The 13,701-nt window shown below is 35.7% G+C and overlaps 1 protein-coding gene across 4 annotated transcripts in view; it reads left to right on the top strand.

The window, feature by feature from the left end:
• dglucy (D-glutamate cyclase) overlaps positions 1–13,701 on the top strand; it is a 30,490-nt gene that overhangs the window by 12,842 nt on the left and 3,947 nt on the right. For all 4 annotated transcript variants that reach the window (XM_048192338.1, XM_048192336.1, XM_048192337.1 and 1 more), the window contains exons 6-11: positions 2,546–2,668; positions 3,022–3,225; positions 5,115–5,375; positions 9,589–9,688; positions 11,956–12,104; positions 12,365–12,484. In XM_048192338.1, coding sequence (XP_048048295.1) covers positions 2,546–2,668; positions 3,022–3,225; positions 5,115–5,375; positions 9,589–9,688; positions 11,956–12,104; positions 12,365–12,484 — 957 coding nt within the window. The remainder of the gene's footprint in view (positions 1–2,545; positions 2,669–3,021; positions 3,226–5,114; positions 5,376–9,588; positions 9,689–11,955; positions 12,105–12,364; positions 12,485–13,701) is intronic.

Below are 13,701 nucleotides of genomic sequence, written 5' to 3'. Positions count from 1 at the left end.
TATGTGTCGTCACGAGCCGCAGGGTTTAATTTGCACTTGTCTATGCAAGTTTTATTTGACTGACAGACGGCAACGGTTGGAGTTAAAAATCATCATTTGTGTTCTACTGAAGAAACAAAGTCACTTACATCTTGGATGCACTGGGGGTAAGCAGATAAACATCAAATTTTCATTTTTGGATGAACTATCCCTTTAAATATATGTAAAATATAAAGTCATTTATTTTTTTTTCTAGCTGTGATTTCATAATTGGACCCATAGAGGGTTATTTTAGTTTAGTTTTGTCATTTAACAGAACATACTTTAATAGTTTTTAGTTAAACTAGAATAAATTGTTGCGCTCCAAATAGACAAGAAGTCATTTTACTTCAGGTGTGTTGACCCAAGGGAATACTTAAAAACGAGCAAGGTTGCTGGCCGCACACTGAATGGATTTGATATGCTGTTATCTAACAAATTAGATTTTAAGTGTTGCTTTTAAGCGTCCAAATACATTTTGGGGCCAATGTAAATACCAAGTGGTTTCATGTAGGATGACTAATGGTGGAATTTGCTCCAAAGAGCCTGGGTATAAGTATCTGTAATACTTAACTGTGTGTGCCTGATCAAAATGTCTAAACATACTTGAACTGTTAACATTTTAGGGGCTTGGAGGTGGAAAATAGATAACTTACTCCTCCTTAACTCTTCCGCACTCACCACAGTCAGCACCAGCATTTTTGATCATTTTCACAAAACTTTCATGGCCCCCAGAATATTTTGATGTGTGAATATCTGAACATGCAATATATCAAAAAGAAAGAACAGCACTTAAAATGTATGTAATTTTATTAAGAATACATTTTCTTAAGGATAAAGAAATCTCTCTCAGCTAATGCTGTAAACTATTAACAGGGAGCCTTTTCTTGCTCATTACTGTAATATTAAAAGTTAAAATTAACAACAGAGACCAAACTATTAAATTCAGTTGATATTTATTTTTATATATAATCACCACCACACACACACAAAAAAAACTAAAATCTAATTATAAAATGATTTTTCTACTCCAATTCATCTAAATATTGAAATAATTTACACACTGTCATATCTTGTTTTCATGACAAATTTATTTAAACATACAGTACAGTCCAAAAGTCTGGAACCACTAAGATTTTTAATGTTTTTAAAAGGAGTTTCGTCTGCTCACCAAGGCTACATTTATTTAATTAAAAATACAGTAAAAACAGTAATATTGTGAAATATTATTACAATTTAAAATAACTGTGTACTATTTAAATATATTTGACAAAGTAATTTATTCCATGTGATTCAAAGCTGAATTAGTTCAGCATCGTGTAATGTTGTTGTTGTTGTTAGAGTATAAATTCAGAAATCATGTAAAATGTTAAAGCTCAAAGTTCAATGCCAAGCGAGATATTTTATTTAACAGAAGTCGCCTACATCGAACGGCCAGTTTGGACTACATCCCTCTTTCACTTCCTTCTTTAATAGACGTCACTAAAACAGTTTTTTGACTAACCTCCGCCCACAGGAATACACAAGAGTTGCAAAAGTTTGGGGTAGTAAGAATGTGTTTGTCGCCATGTCGTCGAAACGAAATTAAAGAAATGAATATTTTCATCCCGCAGTCCAATCACCGGGTCTGATTCCAGCTCAAATTAATAGGCAGTAAAACATTAAAGTTACAAAAGATTAGTTTACAATAACACTGAGCGCGTGCATCTCCACGTTATGGTAAGAGGCGTGACCTTTCCGGGCAAGGAGCGCTAAGCTGCTGTCGAATCACAACACAGGAACCGTTTCTGGCACAATCAGAACTCGTTACGAATATTTCTGAAGGATCATGGGACTTCATGGAGAACAAGCTGAAGTCATCAGCCCGGAATAAATTACTTTGTGAAATGATTCAGTGGAAACAGCGGTATTTTACAGATAAGTAAATTATGTGAAAAATACTGTGTTTTTTTACACGCGAAACATGAACGCATGTTATATTGCACACTATAAACACAATCAAAGCTTCAAAAAAACACGAAAAACTTTTGGGACTGTACTTTAAATAATTAAGACGTCACTAACAGGTAAATGTAATGAATATATAAGCTAATTTAGTGCATATATTTAATGAAATGCTCCATTGATTTCTCTAGTGAACTAACATGCTGTGGACTCTAAATGACTTGCCTGAGGTAAATGTAATGCTTTGTAAGATTTTATTATTCTCAAGCTGATTTATTGATGTCTTTCCATGGTTTAAACACTGGTTTAGAGATTACACACAAACATATCTGTGCTCATATGTCTGTTTGTCTGTCTTCTATCACTTGTTTCTGCTGCTGCTTCACCTGTTTTTTGATCTGGTGATTCTGAACTCTTTCAGAAGATGTGTAATAGCGCCCCCTACCGTATAACAGTAAAAAAATTTACTGCTGCAAAATTCTGTCAAAGGCCGGAAAGCGTTGTGCCATAAATGAGGAAAAGTTCTTTCAGTGGCAGGGAAAGAGTTCAACATCTCGTAAACACCCTTGATTCTCTCTCACAGAGCTGCTGGGCATCCATGACTTGTCTCGACCAGACTATGGGGACCCAGTGGACGCGTGTTCTGGTGATGTGCCTGTGTTCTGGGCCTGTGGGGTCACGGGTGTTGAGGCTGTACAGAGCTGCAGTAAGAATTCAAGAAACTCTAAAATATTATAATACAGATGGACTTAACGGTGAAGTGTGCCATATTTTGGCCAGAACATCCTAGAAACCATTGAGCAACTTAGCTGTAGATTTACAAACAGTAGGCAGGCACCCCTCATATTATCTCTCGAAGATGTGAAAAACTTAGTTTTGCTCTACTGTTTGGTGCTTCTAGCGGATCAGAAATGACACACTTCACCTTTAAGACTTCATGAGATTAAGATTTAAAGGTTCTGTTCCTTTAATGTCATTTTTGCAGCATACACAGATCATTTGTATGCAGTGTGTAGGAAAAGAACCGTATGTTGACCTTTTTGTTTTGTAATGTTGCAGAGCCCGCTCTAGCGTTCACACACTCTCCTGGCTGCATGTTCATCACCGATCAAAAGGCAGAAAGTGTTTCACCCCTCACTCTTGAGCCAGCACAATGCCCTTTGACATTCTGCATTTCCCAGAATCCTCAGCTTTACAGTATGGCAAGCAAAAGAGCTGTTCAACAGATTCGAGCAATTGAGGAGCTTGTTGTTGAAGACCCAGGTATGAAGCAACTCAAAATGCATTTCTACAGTGGCATTGCTACTGAAAATATTTGCTTTTGTGTGATGCTACATCCACACCACTAGGTGTCAGTGTAAGTCTACAACAACTTAAGCACAACTTCTAAAAAAAAACATTGTGAGCATAACTACTAAACAAAAACTATTGATTGCAACATTTATACATTAAGTGTCGTCCAAGTGTAAAAGTACATTTTGGGGTCTCTATCTGCCATCAGGTTTTTTCTGCCTGTAGTACAGTAGTTGTTACTGTGTGTGACAGTACATGTGATATAACTCTCTTAAAGGTTCACTATGTTGTAGGGGTGTAACGGTACACAAACATGACGGTTCAGTACGTACCTCAGTATTGAAGTCACGGTTCGGTACGGGTTCGGTACAGCAGGGGGAGAAAACTAAGTGTAAAATTGCTTTTTTTTTTTTGGTTTGTAAATTGACTCTCTTTGAATAAATTCTAATATATAACATTTTCTTAAGGATAAAAAGAAATCTGTCTCAGCTAGTGCTGTAAACTATATCTAGGAAGCCCTTTCTTGCTCATTACTATAATATTTAACAACAGAGCCCAAACTACGGAAGAGGATTAGGGCCAAGCAATAATAAAAAAAATAAAACCATCTTGAGATTAAAGTTGTTAAATTTCGAGAAAAAAGTCGAGATAAAATGTTGAGAATAAAGTCGTTAAATTACGAGAACAAATTCGTTAAATTACGCTAACAAATTTGTTAAATTATGAGAAAAATGTCGTTAAATTGCGAGAAAAAAGTCAAGATAAAATGTTGAGAATAAAGTCATTAAATTATGAGAAAAAAGTTGTTAAATTATGAGAACAAATTCGTTAAATTATGAGAAAAATGTCGTTAAATTTCGAGAAAAAAGTCGAGATAAAATGTTGAGAATAATGTCATTAAATTATGAGAATAAAGTCATTAAATTATGAGAAAAAAGTTGTTAAATTATGAGAACAAATTCGTTAAATTACGAATTTGTTCTCATAATTTAAGGACTTTTTTCTTGAAATTTAATGACTTTATTCTCGTAATTTAACGAGTTTATTCTCAACATTTTATTTAGACTTTTTTCTCGAAATTTAACAACTTTAATCTCGAGATGGTTTTATTTATTGCTTGGCCCTAATCCTCTTCTGTACCAAACTATTAAATTCAGTTGCTATTTATGTTTAGATAATTTACAGTTACTGTCATAACTTGTTTTCATGACAATTTTTTTTAAACATATATTAAATAAATAAGACATTACTAACAGGTAAAGTAAATATAATGAATATATAAGCTAATATAGTGCATATATTTAGTGAAATGCTCCCTCTAGAGTTCATTTCTCTAGCGAACTAACATGCTGTGGACTCTAAATGACTTGCCTGATGTAAATGTAGTGCTACATGAGATATTATTCTCAAGCTGATTTATTGATCTTTCCGCAGTTGAAACACTGGTTGAGAGATTACACATATACATATCTATGTGTAGATCGTCTATTCTTCTTCTTCTGCGTTTTTTCCTGTTGTGGTGGTTAGCAAACAGTGTTGCATTACTGCGTGCGCCCCCTTCTGGACTGGAGTGGGGATCGCCTCTTACTGACTGTATTCATCGTCTGACTGTATGCACCGAACCGGTTCGGGGCGAATTCATGTACCGTTACACCCCTACTATGTTGTTTTTGATTACAACCAGTTTAGATGGAAAAGATCCCAAGCATTATTAGCAGAAGATGTTGCTGTAGCTATACCCTATTAATAGAAAATAAATGTGGCGAGTGACGTATTGCACTCGGATGTGTGTCGTTGTACATCCGCTTTCATCATGACTTTAATGATACATACAGTGTAACTGTGTGGTTTGTGTGCAGGTGCAAGGGGTATTCGGGCCCTGTTCTTGCAGGATGAGCTCCTAAAGGCCTGTCTCTCTCTGTCCCACTCCTCCTCTGTTCTCATCACTACTGGCTTCCCCACACACTACATGCACAACCCCCCTGAAGAGACTGATGGCCCGCCTGGGGCCATCGCCATGGCAGCTATGCTTCAAGCACTCCGCAAAGAGGTGGTCATCGTGACGGATAAGCGGGCTTTGGAGATGAATCAGCACATCATGCAGGATGCTGTGAAGAAAGGTGCCGCATTTGGCCTTTAGTGTTGCTGATTTAGTGTTTTTGAGAGATTCTCTGGTTTGCTAGCCAGGCGTGATAAAGCGACATGCCACTTTGGTCCTAACTAGCCTTGACCACAACAAATGATGTGTGACAAGGCGTTTTGTAGGTTGTTTGGCTTTTATTTTGTTGTGTTGCTCCGTCCACTGTGGAATTTCACAGCTACAAAATCTGCTCCACGTTAAAGGTGCTGTAAGTAACAGATCACTAAAATACATGTCATGAGAAATTACACCCGTTTCTGGCAGGAGTAAAAACACACTCACCGTGCAATGAATTTCTATTATTTTGCATATATTTCTTGGAAATCATCATTTAAGATTCCCTGATATTTCCAAGTTTTCCATGTAAAAAAAGTCATTCTGCATTTTTTTTTTTTTTTTTTTTTTTTTTTTCCCCAATCACAAAACTAGCCAATTGGGAACGTTTTGTCTGTCAGTCTTTTTGCATTGCTGAATTCTGACATGTTTTGGGGGTGAAAATTTGTGAAGATGGTGTGTATGTGGTTGGTTAGCAAAATGTTGGAGGTCAGGAGAATAACTGGAATCACTTACAGCTTTAAACAGGAAATACAGAGCCATGGTATCGTGATTAGCAGCCTAACATTTTGAGATGGCATGCTAATGATAATGCATTTGAAACGGATTTGAGTCAGGCTCATGTACACATACGGTTGAGCTCAAAAGTTTACATACCCCTTGCAGAATCTGTGAATAATTTTAACAAGAGAGATCATACAAAATGCATGTTATTTTTTATTTAGTACTGTCATAAGAAAGATATTTTACATAAAAGATGTTTACATATAGTCCACAAGACAAAAAATAGCTGAGTTTATTAAAATGGCCCCATTCATAAGTATGTGAACCATTGATTCTCAATACTGTGTGTGGTTACCTGATGATCCACGACTGTTTTTGTGTTTTGTGATGGTTGTTCATGAGTCTCTTGTTTGTCCTGAGCAGTTAAACTGAGCTCTGTTCTTCAGAAAAATCCTCCAGGTCCCAAAAAATCTTTGGTTTTTCAGCATCTTTGCATATTTGAACCCTTTCCAGCAGTGGCTGTGTGATTTTGAGATTCATCTTTTCACACTGAGGAGAATTGAGGGACTGAAACACAACTATTAAAAAAGGTTCAAACATTCGCTGATGCTCCAGAAGGAGAAACGGTGCATTAAGAGTCGGGAGGTGAAAACTTTTTGAATTTGAATATCAAGGTAAATTGTACTTATTTTCACATTTCCTGGAAGACAAATAATCTTCTTTTGCTTCCGAAGTACTAAATGGATAAAGATGGATCTCAAAATCATTCAGTCACTGCTGGAAAGGGTTCAAATATGCAAAAAAAAGCTTGAAAACTGATGAATCTGCAGGAGCTGGAGGATTTTTCTGAAGAACAGAGCTCAGTTTAACTGCTCAGGACAAACAAGAGACTCATGAACAACCATCACAAAACACAAAAACAGTCGTGGATCATCAGGTAACCACACACAGTATTGAGAATCAAGGGTATGTAAACTTTTAAACGGGGTCATTTTTATAAATTCAGCAATTTGTTTTTTTGTCTTGTGGATTATATGTAAACATCTTTTATGTAAAATATCTTACTCGGGACAGTACTCAGGGGTGGGCAGTATTTATGATACATTTATTTCAAATACAAAATAGTATTTTGTAATTTGTATTTGATTAGGTTGATGAATATAGCTTCGTATTTTGTATAAAAATACTTTAGTGCTTTGTATTTTTAAAATACTGTAAAATACTTTGTAAGTCTACATGATGACATCATAAAAAAATCGCGGCCTCTGATTGGTGCCTACTAAGTAGTTTGGCCAGACTTGAAATCAGAACAGAAAATTGATCCATATGGAAGAAGGTGGTCAAGGTAAGAAACGTGCAGGCTGCCAGCTTTCCATCAATTTTTTGCATAAATTGCTATAATTTTTAGCAGTTCATGTTAAGTTTTGGTGTTCGTTTTAGTAGCCTAGGCTAAATAGTTTACCAATTTACATAATGTTCTTGAAAACTATTATACCGAGCAGCAGCCCCCTATATTGATGATTAACAATCAAATGATTAATTAGTTAGAAAATAGTTGCTATGAATACAGGAGCCATCAGTTGTCTTCTTATGAATGACTTGTTTGTCATTGAGTCAGTGTTGCTGATGCAAAGTAGGCCCTTCATTACCAAACACCAAGTAACTAAATTAGGATACAATTATGTGTCATTTGCAAACATTAAACTGTTAGTTACTTTAAAACTAAACTTCAACTGGGAGATCACAGGGATATGTGAATATTTGATCTGTTAAAGGCACAAAATGTAAATTTTCGCCACTAGAGGTCGCTCATTCAGAACAAAGGCGTAGCTCGATGGCACCTTGATTTTATTTTTTACGGAATCATGGGAGTTGTTGACTTCACATCTACAGCCGGTAGAAAAGAATCGGGATAGGACTCGGGCAGAAATCATGTTCATGGATGAGATTATTAACGTTACTGTAGTATGAAGCAGAGCAGGGCCGAGTGCTGTGAGAGCAGTAACAAGGCTGCTAAAGTGATTGCTAATGCGCTGGACGAGCGCGACACACGTCTCGACAGCAGCGGATCATTTATTATGCCTTAGTCACTGCTTCTGCTTCTTCCGGTCATGTCCACGTGGGGTAAAGCAGCGCTGCTTATCATATTAGATACATTTGTGTGTCGAAAGTTGTTATAATGCTACTCTGTGCGTTTGCTCGGCGGCTGCTATGAGACACTTGTTTCACACTGCAGTAAGACAGACCGATATTAGTCATGGTAAAACATGGTACTCACGGTAAATCAAGAAAATGAGATTTAAACAAAAAGACTTGGTGTTGAGCTATATAACATGATTAGTTTTCTGTCGACGAATGTATCCAAACAGTTGCTCCCCTGTCTAATAAAACACATAATATATTAAAGCGTCTTTGGTGTTTCCATGGTTTCGACAAAATAAAACTGGAAATCGAGGGTAACGTGGATATGATAGGTGATGCACGGACACGGTCCATGTCCTCTGTAAAATTGCTTTTTTTCTGGATTTAAACATTATTGGAAACATTTGGGATAATGTAAGTACATAAGTAAACAAAATATATAACACTGTTCTAGTGGTTATTGGATATTTTAATCTAAAATTCCTACATATTTGTGCCTTTAATTGGATTCATATGTCAGATTTATTGCATGACTCGGGCAGAGAAAAGCTGTTGCTATCAAACATTGTTTACTTAATCAATTGAGTCAGTGTAATGGTGAAGGGATCGATCAAATAGGCCAGTTGATGCAAGGTTTGCAAAGAAATTTTATGCTCCCTCATAAAAGTATTTTTTTAGTATTTTTAAAATACAAAAACTACAGTATTTTATTTTGATACATGGTGTGGATGCTGTATTTTGTAGTTTATTTTGATACATTTAAAATGAAGGTATTTGGTATTTTATTTTAAAATACATTTTGATGTATTTTTGCCCAACCCTGACAGTACTAAATAAAATATAACATACATTTTGTATGATTTCTCTTATTTAGTTAAAATTATTCACATTTTCAAAGATTCTGCAAGGTGTATGTAAACTTGAGCTCAACTGTACATACTGTATGCTACCATTTAAAAGTGTGGGGTCAGTGAGCGTTTTTTAGTTAGTTTTTGAAAGAAATGTAATACTTTTATTCAACAAAGATGCGTTAAATTGATCAAAATTGACAAAAAATGGTGAAAAAAATCTTTAAGTTCTATAACTTCAACTTTCTATTGATTTAAAGAATCAATATCTATATATATATATATATATATATATATATATATATATATATATATATATATATATATATATATATATATATATATATATATATATATATATATGACATGGGTATGATGGGTATTGCAAGGAGAGGGTGATTTATGAGGACATTACCCCATGTCCCCACTTTTCAAAAGGCTTATAAATCATACAGAATGAGTTTTTGTGAGGAAGTAAAAATGTGCACAGTTTCCTGTGATGGGTAGGTTTAGGTGTAGGGCGATAGAAAATACGGTTTGTACAGTATAAAAACCATTACGCCTATGGAATGTCCCCACAATTCACAAAAACAAACGTGTGTGTGTGTGTGTGTGTGTGTGTGTTGTGTGTTTATTCACCAACAGGTGTAATAAAGACTGCAGTGCCAGTAATAAGTTTCCAGAGTAATGGCCCTGACTCAGCACTTCACTTCCTGTGCCGTGATGGAGATCCCACAAAGCCCAGGTGTAATGGTGGTTCAATCTCATTTTCCATCCACTGCTTTTTCTTGGTCTTTATTAAGATCAAATATGATAGAATATGCCTGAAAATGACGTCAATTGCAACTCAGTAAATATTTCATGTCCATTTATGTAGTTATTTGGTAATTACCCATATGATAAGAGTGATAATGTACAATCAGCCTGTCAGTATAATAAAATAACCCACTTCAGGGTGATACTAGACCCTATGTTGGGGCTTATTTTATGATAATGACTGTATTATCCATTACTTACTGCATTATTAAAGGAAAATTGTAGATAGATTCAATACATCTTAAGCTTAAAGGGATAGTTCACCCCAAAATGAAAATTATCCCATGATTATTCACCCTCAAGCCATCCTAAGTGTATATGACTTTCTTCTTTCAGCCAAACACAATCTGAGTTATATTAAAAATATCCTGGCTCTTTCCAGTTTTGTAATGGGATTGATTAGTGCCTGAGTTTTTGAAGCTCAAAAAAGCGCATCCATCTATCATAAACATAATCCATACGACTCCAGGGAGTTAATAAAGACCTTCTGAAGTGAAGCAATGTGTTTGTTAAAAAACTTTATAAACTACAAACACTGGCAACGGCCGTACGCAAGTTGAATTCTGGCGGGAGAGTGACCTCTGACCCAGGATAATTATGGGATAATTTTCATTTTTTGGTGAACTATCCCTTTAATCAACAGCATTTGTGGCATATTATTGATTATAAATAATTTTGACTCATCTTTTTCTTTAAAAATAAAAACAAAAACTTATAATGGAAGTGAGTGCTACCAATTTTTGAAGGGTTTAAATACACAAATGTGAAGCTTATGATTTTTTTTAAATCACATTAATTATTCTGGTAAAACTCATGCATTATTTGAACTGTGAACTTCTCATGTTATGTTGCCATGAAAACGAAGTTGTAAAATTGGATATACCTTTTCACAGAAAGGCTAAAGTCATTGTGTCACACTAAAATCCATTTAACACATGCACTGTTTACTATTAATGGCTATACTATTGGAATTATTCTGAATTGGCCCCATTCACTTCCATTGTCTCACTGTAATACAGATTTTTGCTTTGCTTTAAAGAAAATGAGAGAAGTGAATTATTTTTTCCAACATTGATAAAAGTGCTGTCGAATGAGCTTAATTTATACTGTATCTGGAATATATTCCATCAATCCAACTCTTGACATTCTGATCAAATAATGACTCAAGAAAGAAAGAAAATCAGATAGTATTACACATTTTTTTAAAAAATAATAATAATAATAAGGTTAAAGGATTAGTTCACTTCAGAATTAATTTCCTGATAATTTACTCACCCCAAATGTCATCCAAAATATTTTTTTCTTTCTTCAGTCAAAAAAAAATTAAGGTTTTTGAGGAAAACATTCCAGGATTTTTCTCCATATAGTGGACTTCAACAGTTGAAAGTCCAAATGTCAGTTTCAGTGCAGCTTCAAAGAGCTCTACATGATCCCAGACGAGGAATAAGTGTCTTGTCTAGAGAAACAATCGGTCATTTTCTAAAAAAAAAAATAAAACTTTTTAACCACAAATGCTCATCTTGCACTGCTCTGCAAATGCTCCACACATTACAATCACATTGGAAAGGTCATGCATGACGTAGGTGAAAGCACCGCAGTAGGTCGAAAAACTCCATCATTTTCTCCTCCAACTTCAAAATTGTCTGACATCGTTGTTTTACCTTTTTTTGTAAAGGGCGTTTGACTTAGTCTTTGCACGTGTGACCTTTCCAACATGATTACGTAATGTGCATCGCAGAGCTAGTGCAAGACGAGCATTTGTGGTTAAAAACTACATAAATTATTTAGTTTTTTAGAAAATGACCGATCGTTTCACTGGATAAGACCCTTATTCCTCGTCTGGGATCATGTAGAGCTCTTTGAAGCTGCACTGAAACTGACATTTGGACCTTCAACCCATTGAACCCCAGTGAAGTTCACTATAAGGAGAAAAATCCTGGAATGTTTCCCCTCAAAAACCTTAATTTCTTTTCGACTAAAGAAAGACCTAAACATCTTGGATGGCATGGGGGTGAGTAAATTATCATGAAATTTGAATTCTGAAGTGAACTAATCCTTTTAGTCTTAACCTAATTTGCAAATTGAACCACACTATACATGCTAAACAGCAGAAATAGTTGCCATTCCAAAATATCCCACATCTTGTTTACCATGTAGTAGAACTCATAATAAATTGTTACTATGTGTACTGTAAAGGTTTGACCACTTGGTGGCAATAGAGCGCAGTGGCCGGGCTGCAGACGGGAACTACTACAACATGAGGGGGGTGAACATCAGACATTTAGTCGACCCAATAGACGATCTCTTCACCACTGCCAGCACTATTGCGGGAATCACTACCACAGGTAACAAAGCCAGAGCGTCAAAGCACCAAACCTCCGTCATTAACTGACACTATCAAATGTTGCTGTGTAATGAGATGGAAGTAGGTTTTGATTTGATTGTGGTTTGATCTGACGTAGTGAACATCCTAATCTCTTCTAACGGTCATAAGGCTTGAGTCACCAACTTTGTTCCCAATTAACGATTGTCACTAGGGAGCATTGTAATGAGATCTGTTGCTTCTTTGGAACAGGATTAATTGCGCGTGTCTGTGTTTGTACAGGGATCGGAGATGGTGGTAATGAGCTTGGTATGGGTAAAGTCAAAGCAGCAGTTAAAACATACATGCCTAATGGGAATCTGATTGCATGTGACGTGGGTGCTGATTTTGCCATCACAGCAGGTAAGCACACCTCACACAGAGACCACGTAATGTGTATACATCCTTCCTGGAGAGGCTGCTCACTGCAAAGCCATGGGTGGAGCGTGAAGTCCAGCTCCCACTCTCTGGATGTAATTTGGGTGTAATGAGTGGAACTAGCAGGTTCGACCAAGACCCTAAGCCTACCCATAACTCTATCCCTCCACCCACTGGATCCACTGAGATGGAGCTGGACTATGTCAAACTCAACCCATTATTATACTGGAGCTGGATGTCATTTGGCTCTGCAATGAGCACCACTTGCGTTCCTGCTGGCTGGAAACAAAGTTCAACCTACATGGTTACACGCAAAGTTTCACATTAAACCCACTTGTTCCTCATAAATAGTTTCCCATATTTTAGGATGTGCAAAAGATGTTCTTTGACAGTGTCAGTGGTTTCCTGTGTCTGTCTGGCTTAAAAATTGTGTGATTTACAAGATTTGGTTGACATTAGGCACGTTTACAAACGGAAAAAGAATGGAAAATAATATCTCAAATTCTGGTTTCAGTTGGATAGTAGTTAATTTAAGTACTATAAAATATTATTTAAATTAATATTACAAGTTGTGTTGACATCTTTTGCACCAAAATCTTGATTAAAAAAAACTGTCAACACTTCTGTTTTTACAAATTGAGGTTGAGATTACAGCAATTCACATACAGTATCCTGTACAGTCGACAGATCTTCTACTTGGTGATGGGAGAAATGAAGCTTTCAAAGCTTTGAATCAACTGAACCAATTGCTTCGCAAAATGATTTACCGTTTCAAAGCGTTTGAAACATGCTGCTTGTCAGAATAGTGTAAATACAACAAAACTCAGGTTATACATGCATAAAAACACCTTTTACAAACCCATTGAAAATGTTTTTTTGAAAGTAAAATCTATCAAATGCAATGAACTAATCATCTAATAAGATTAAATATTAAGTGTTTGTATAATACGTGTTCTTTTATCAATGTTCAGGGCAAGTTTTGTTTGATCCATGGATGGCTCATCTAAACAGACCAATAAGAGGCTAATAACCAGTGTTAATTTTGAATTAGTTTAGTAAACACAGGTAAAATACACCTTAACAAAAACAAGAATTATACTGTATATTCCCCTACCCACCTAATAAATATATTGCAATATAAATGGCTATAACATAGTTTTCAATATAAATATTCCACATTTCCACAAACCATGGTAATTTAC

This window comes from Megalobrama amblycephala, linkage group LG5 (assembly GCF_018812025.1).
Source record: "Megalobrama amblycephala isolate DHTTF-2021 linkage group LG5, ASM1881202v1, whole genome shotgun sequence".
Lineage (NCBI taxonomy): Eukaryota > Metazoa > Chordata > Actinopteri > Cypriniformes > Xenocyprididae > Megalobrama > Megalobrama amblycephala.
Note: the sequence above shows the minus strand (reverse complement) of the source record. Positions and strands in the feature narration are given on the sequence as shown.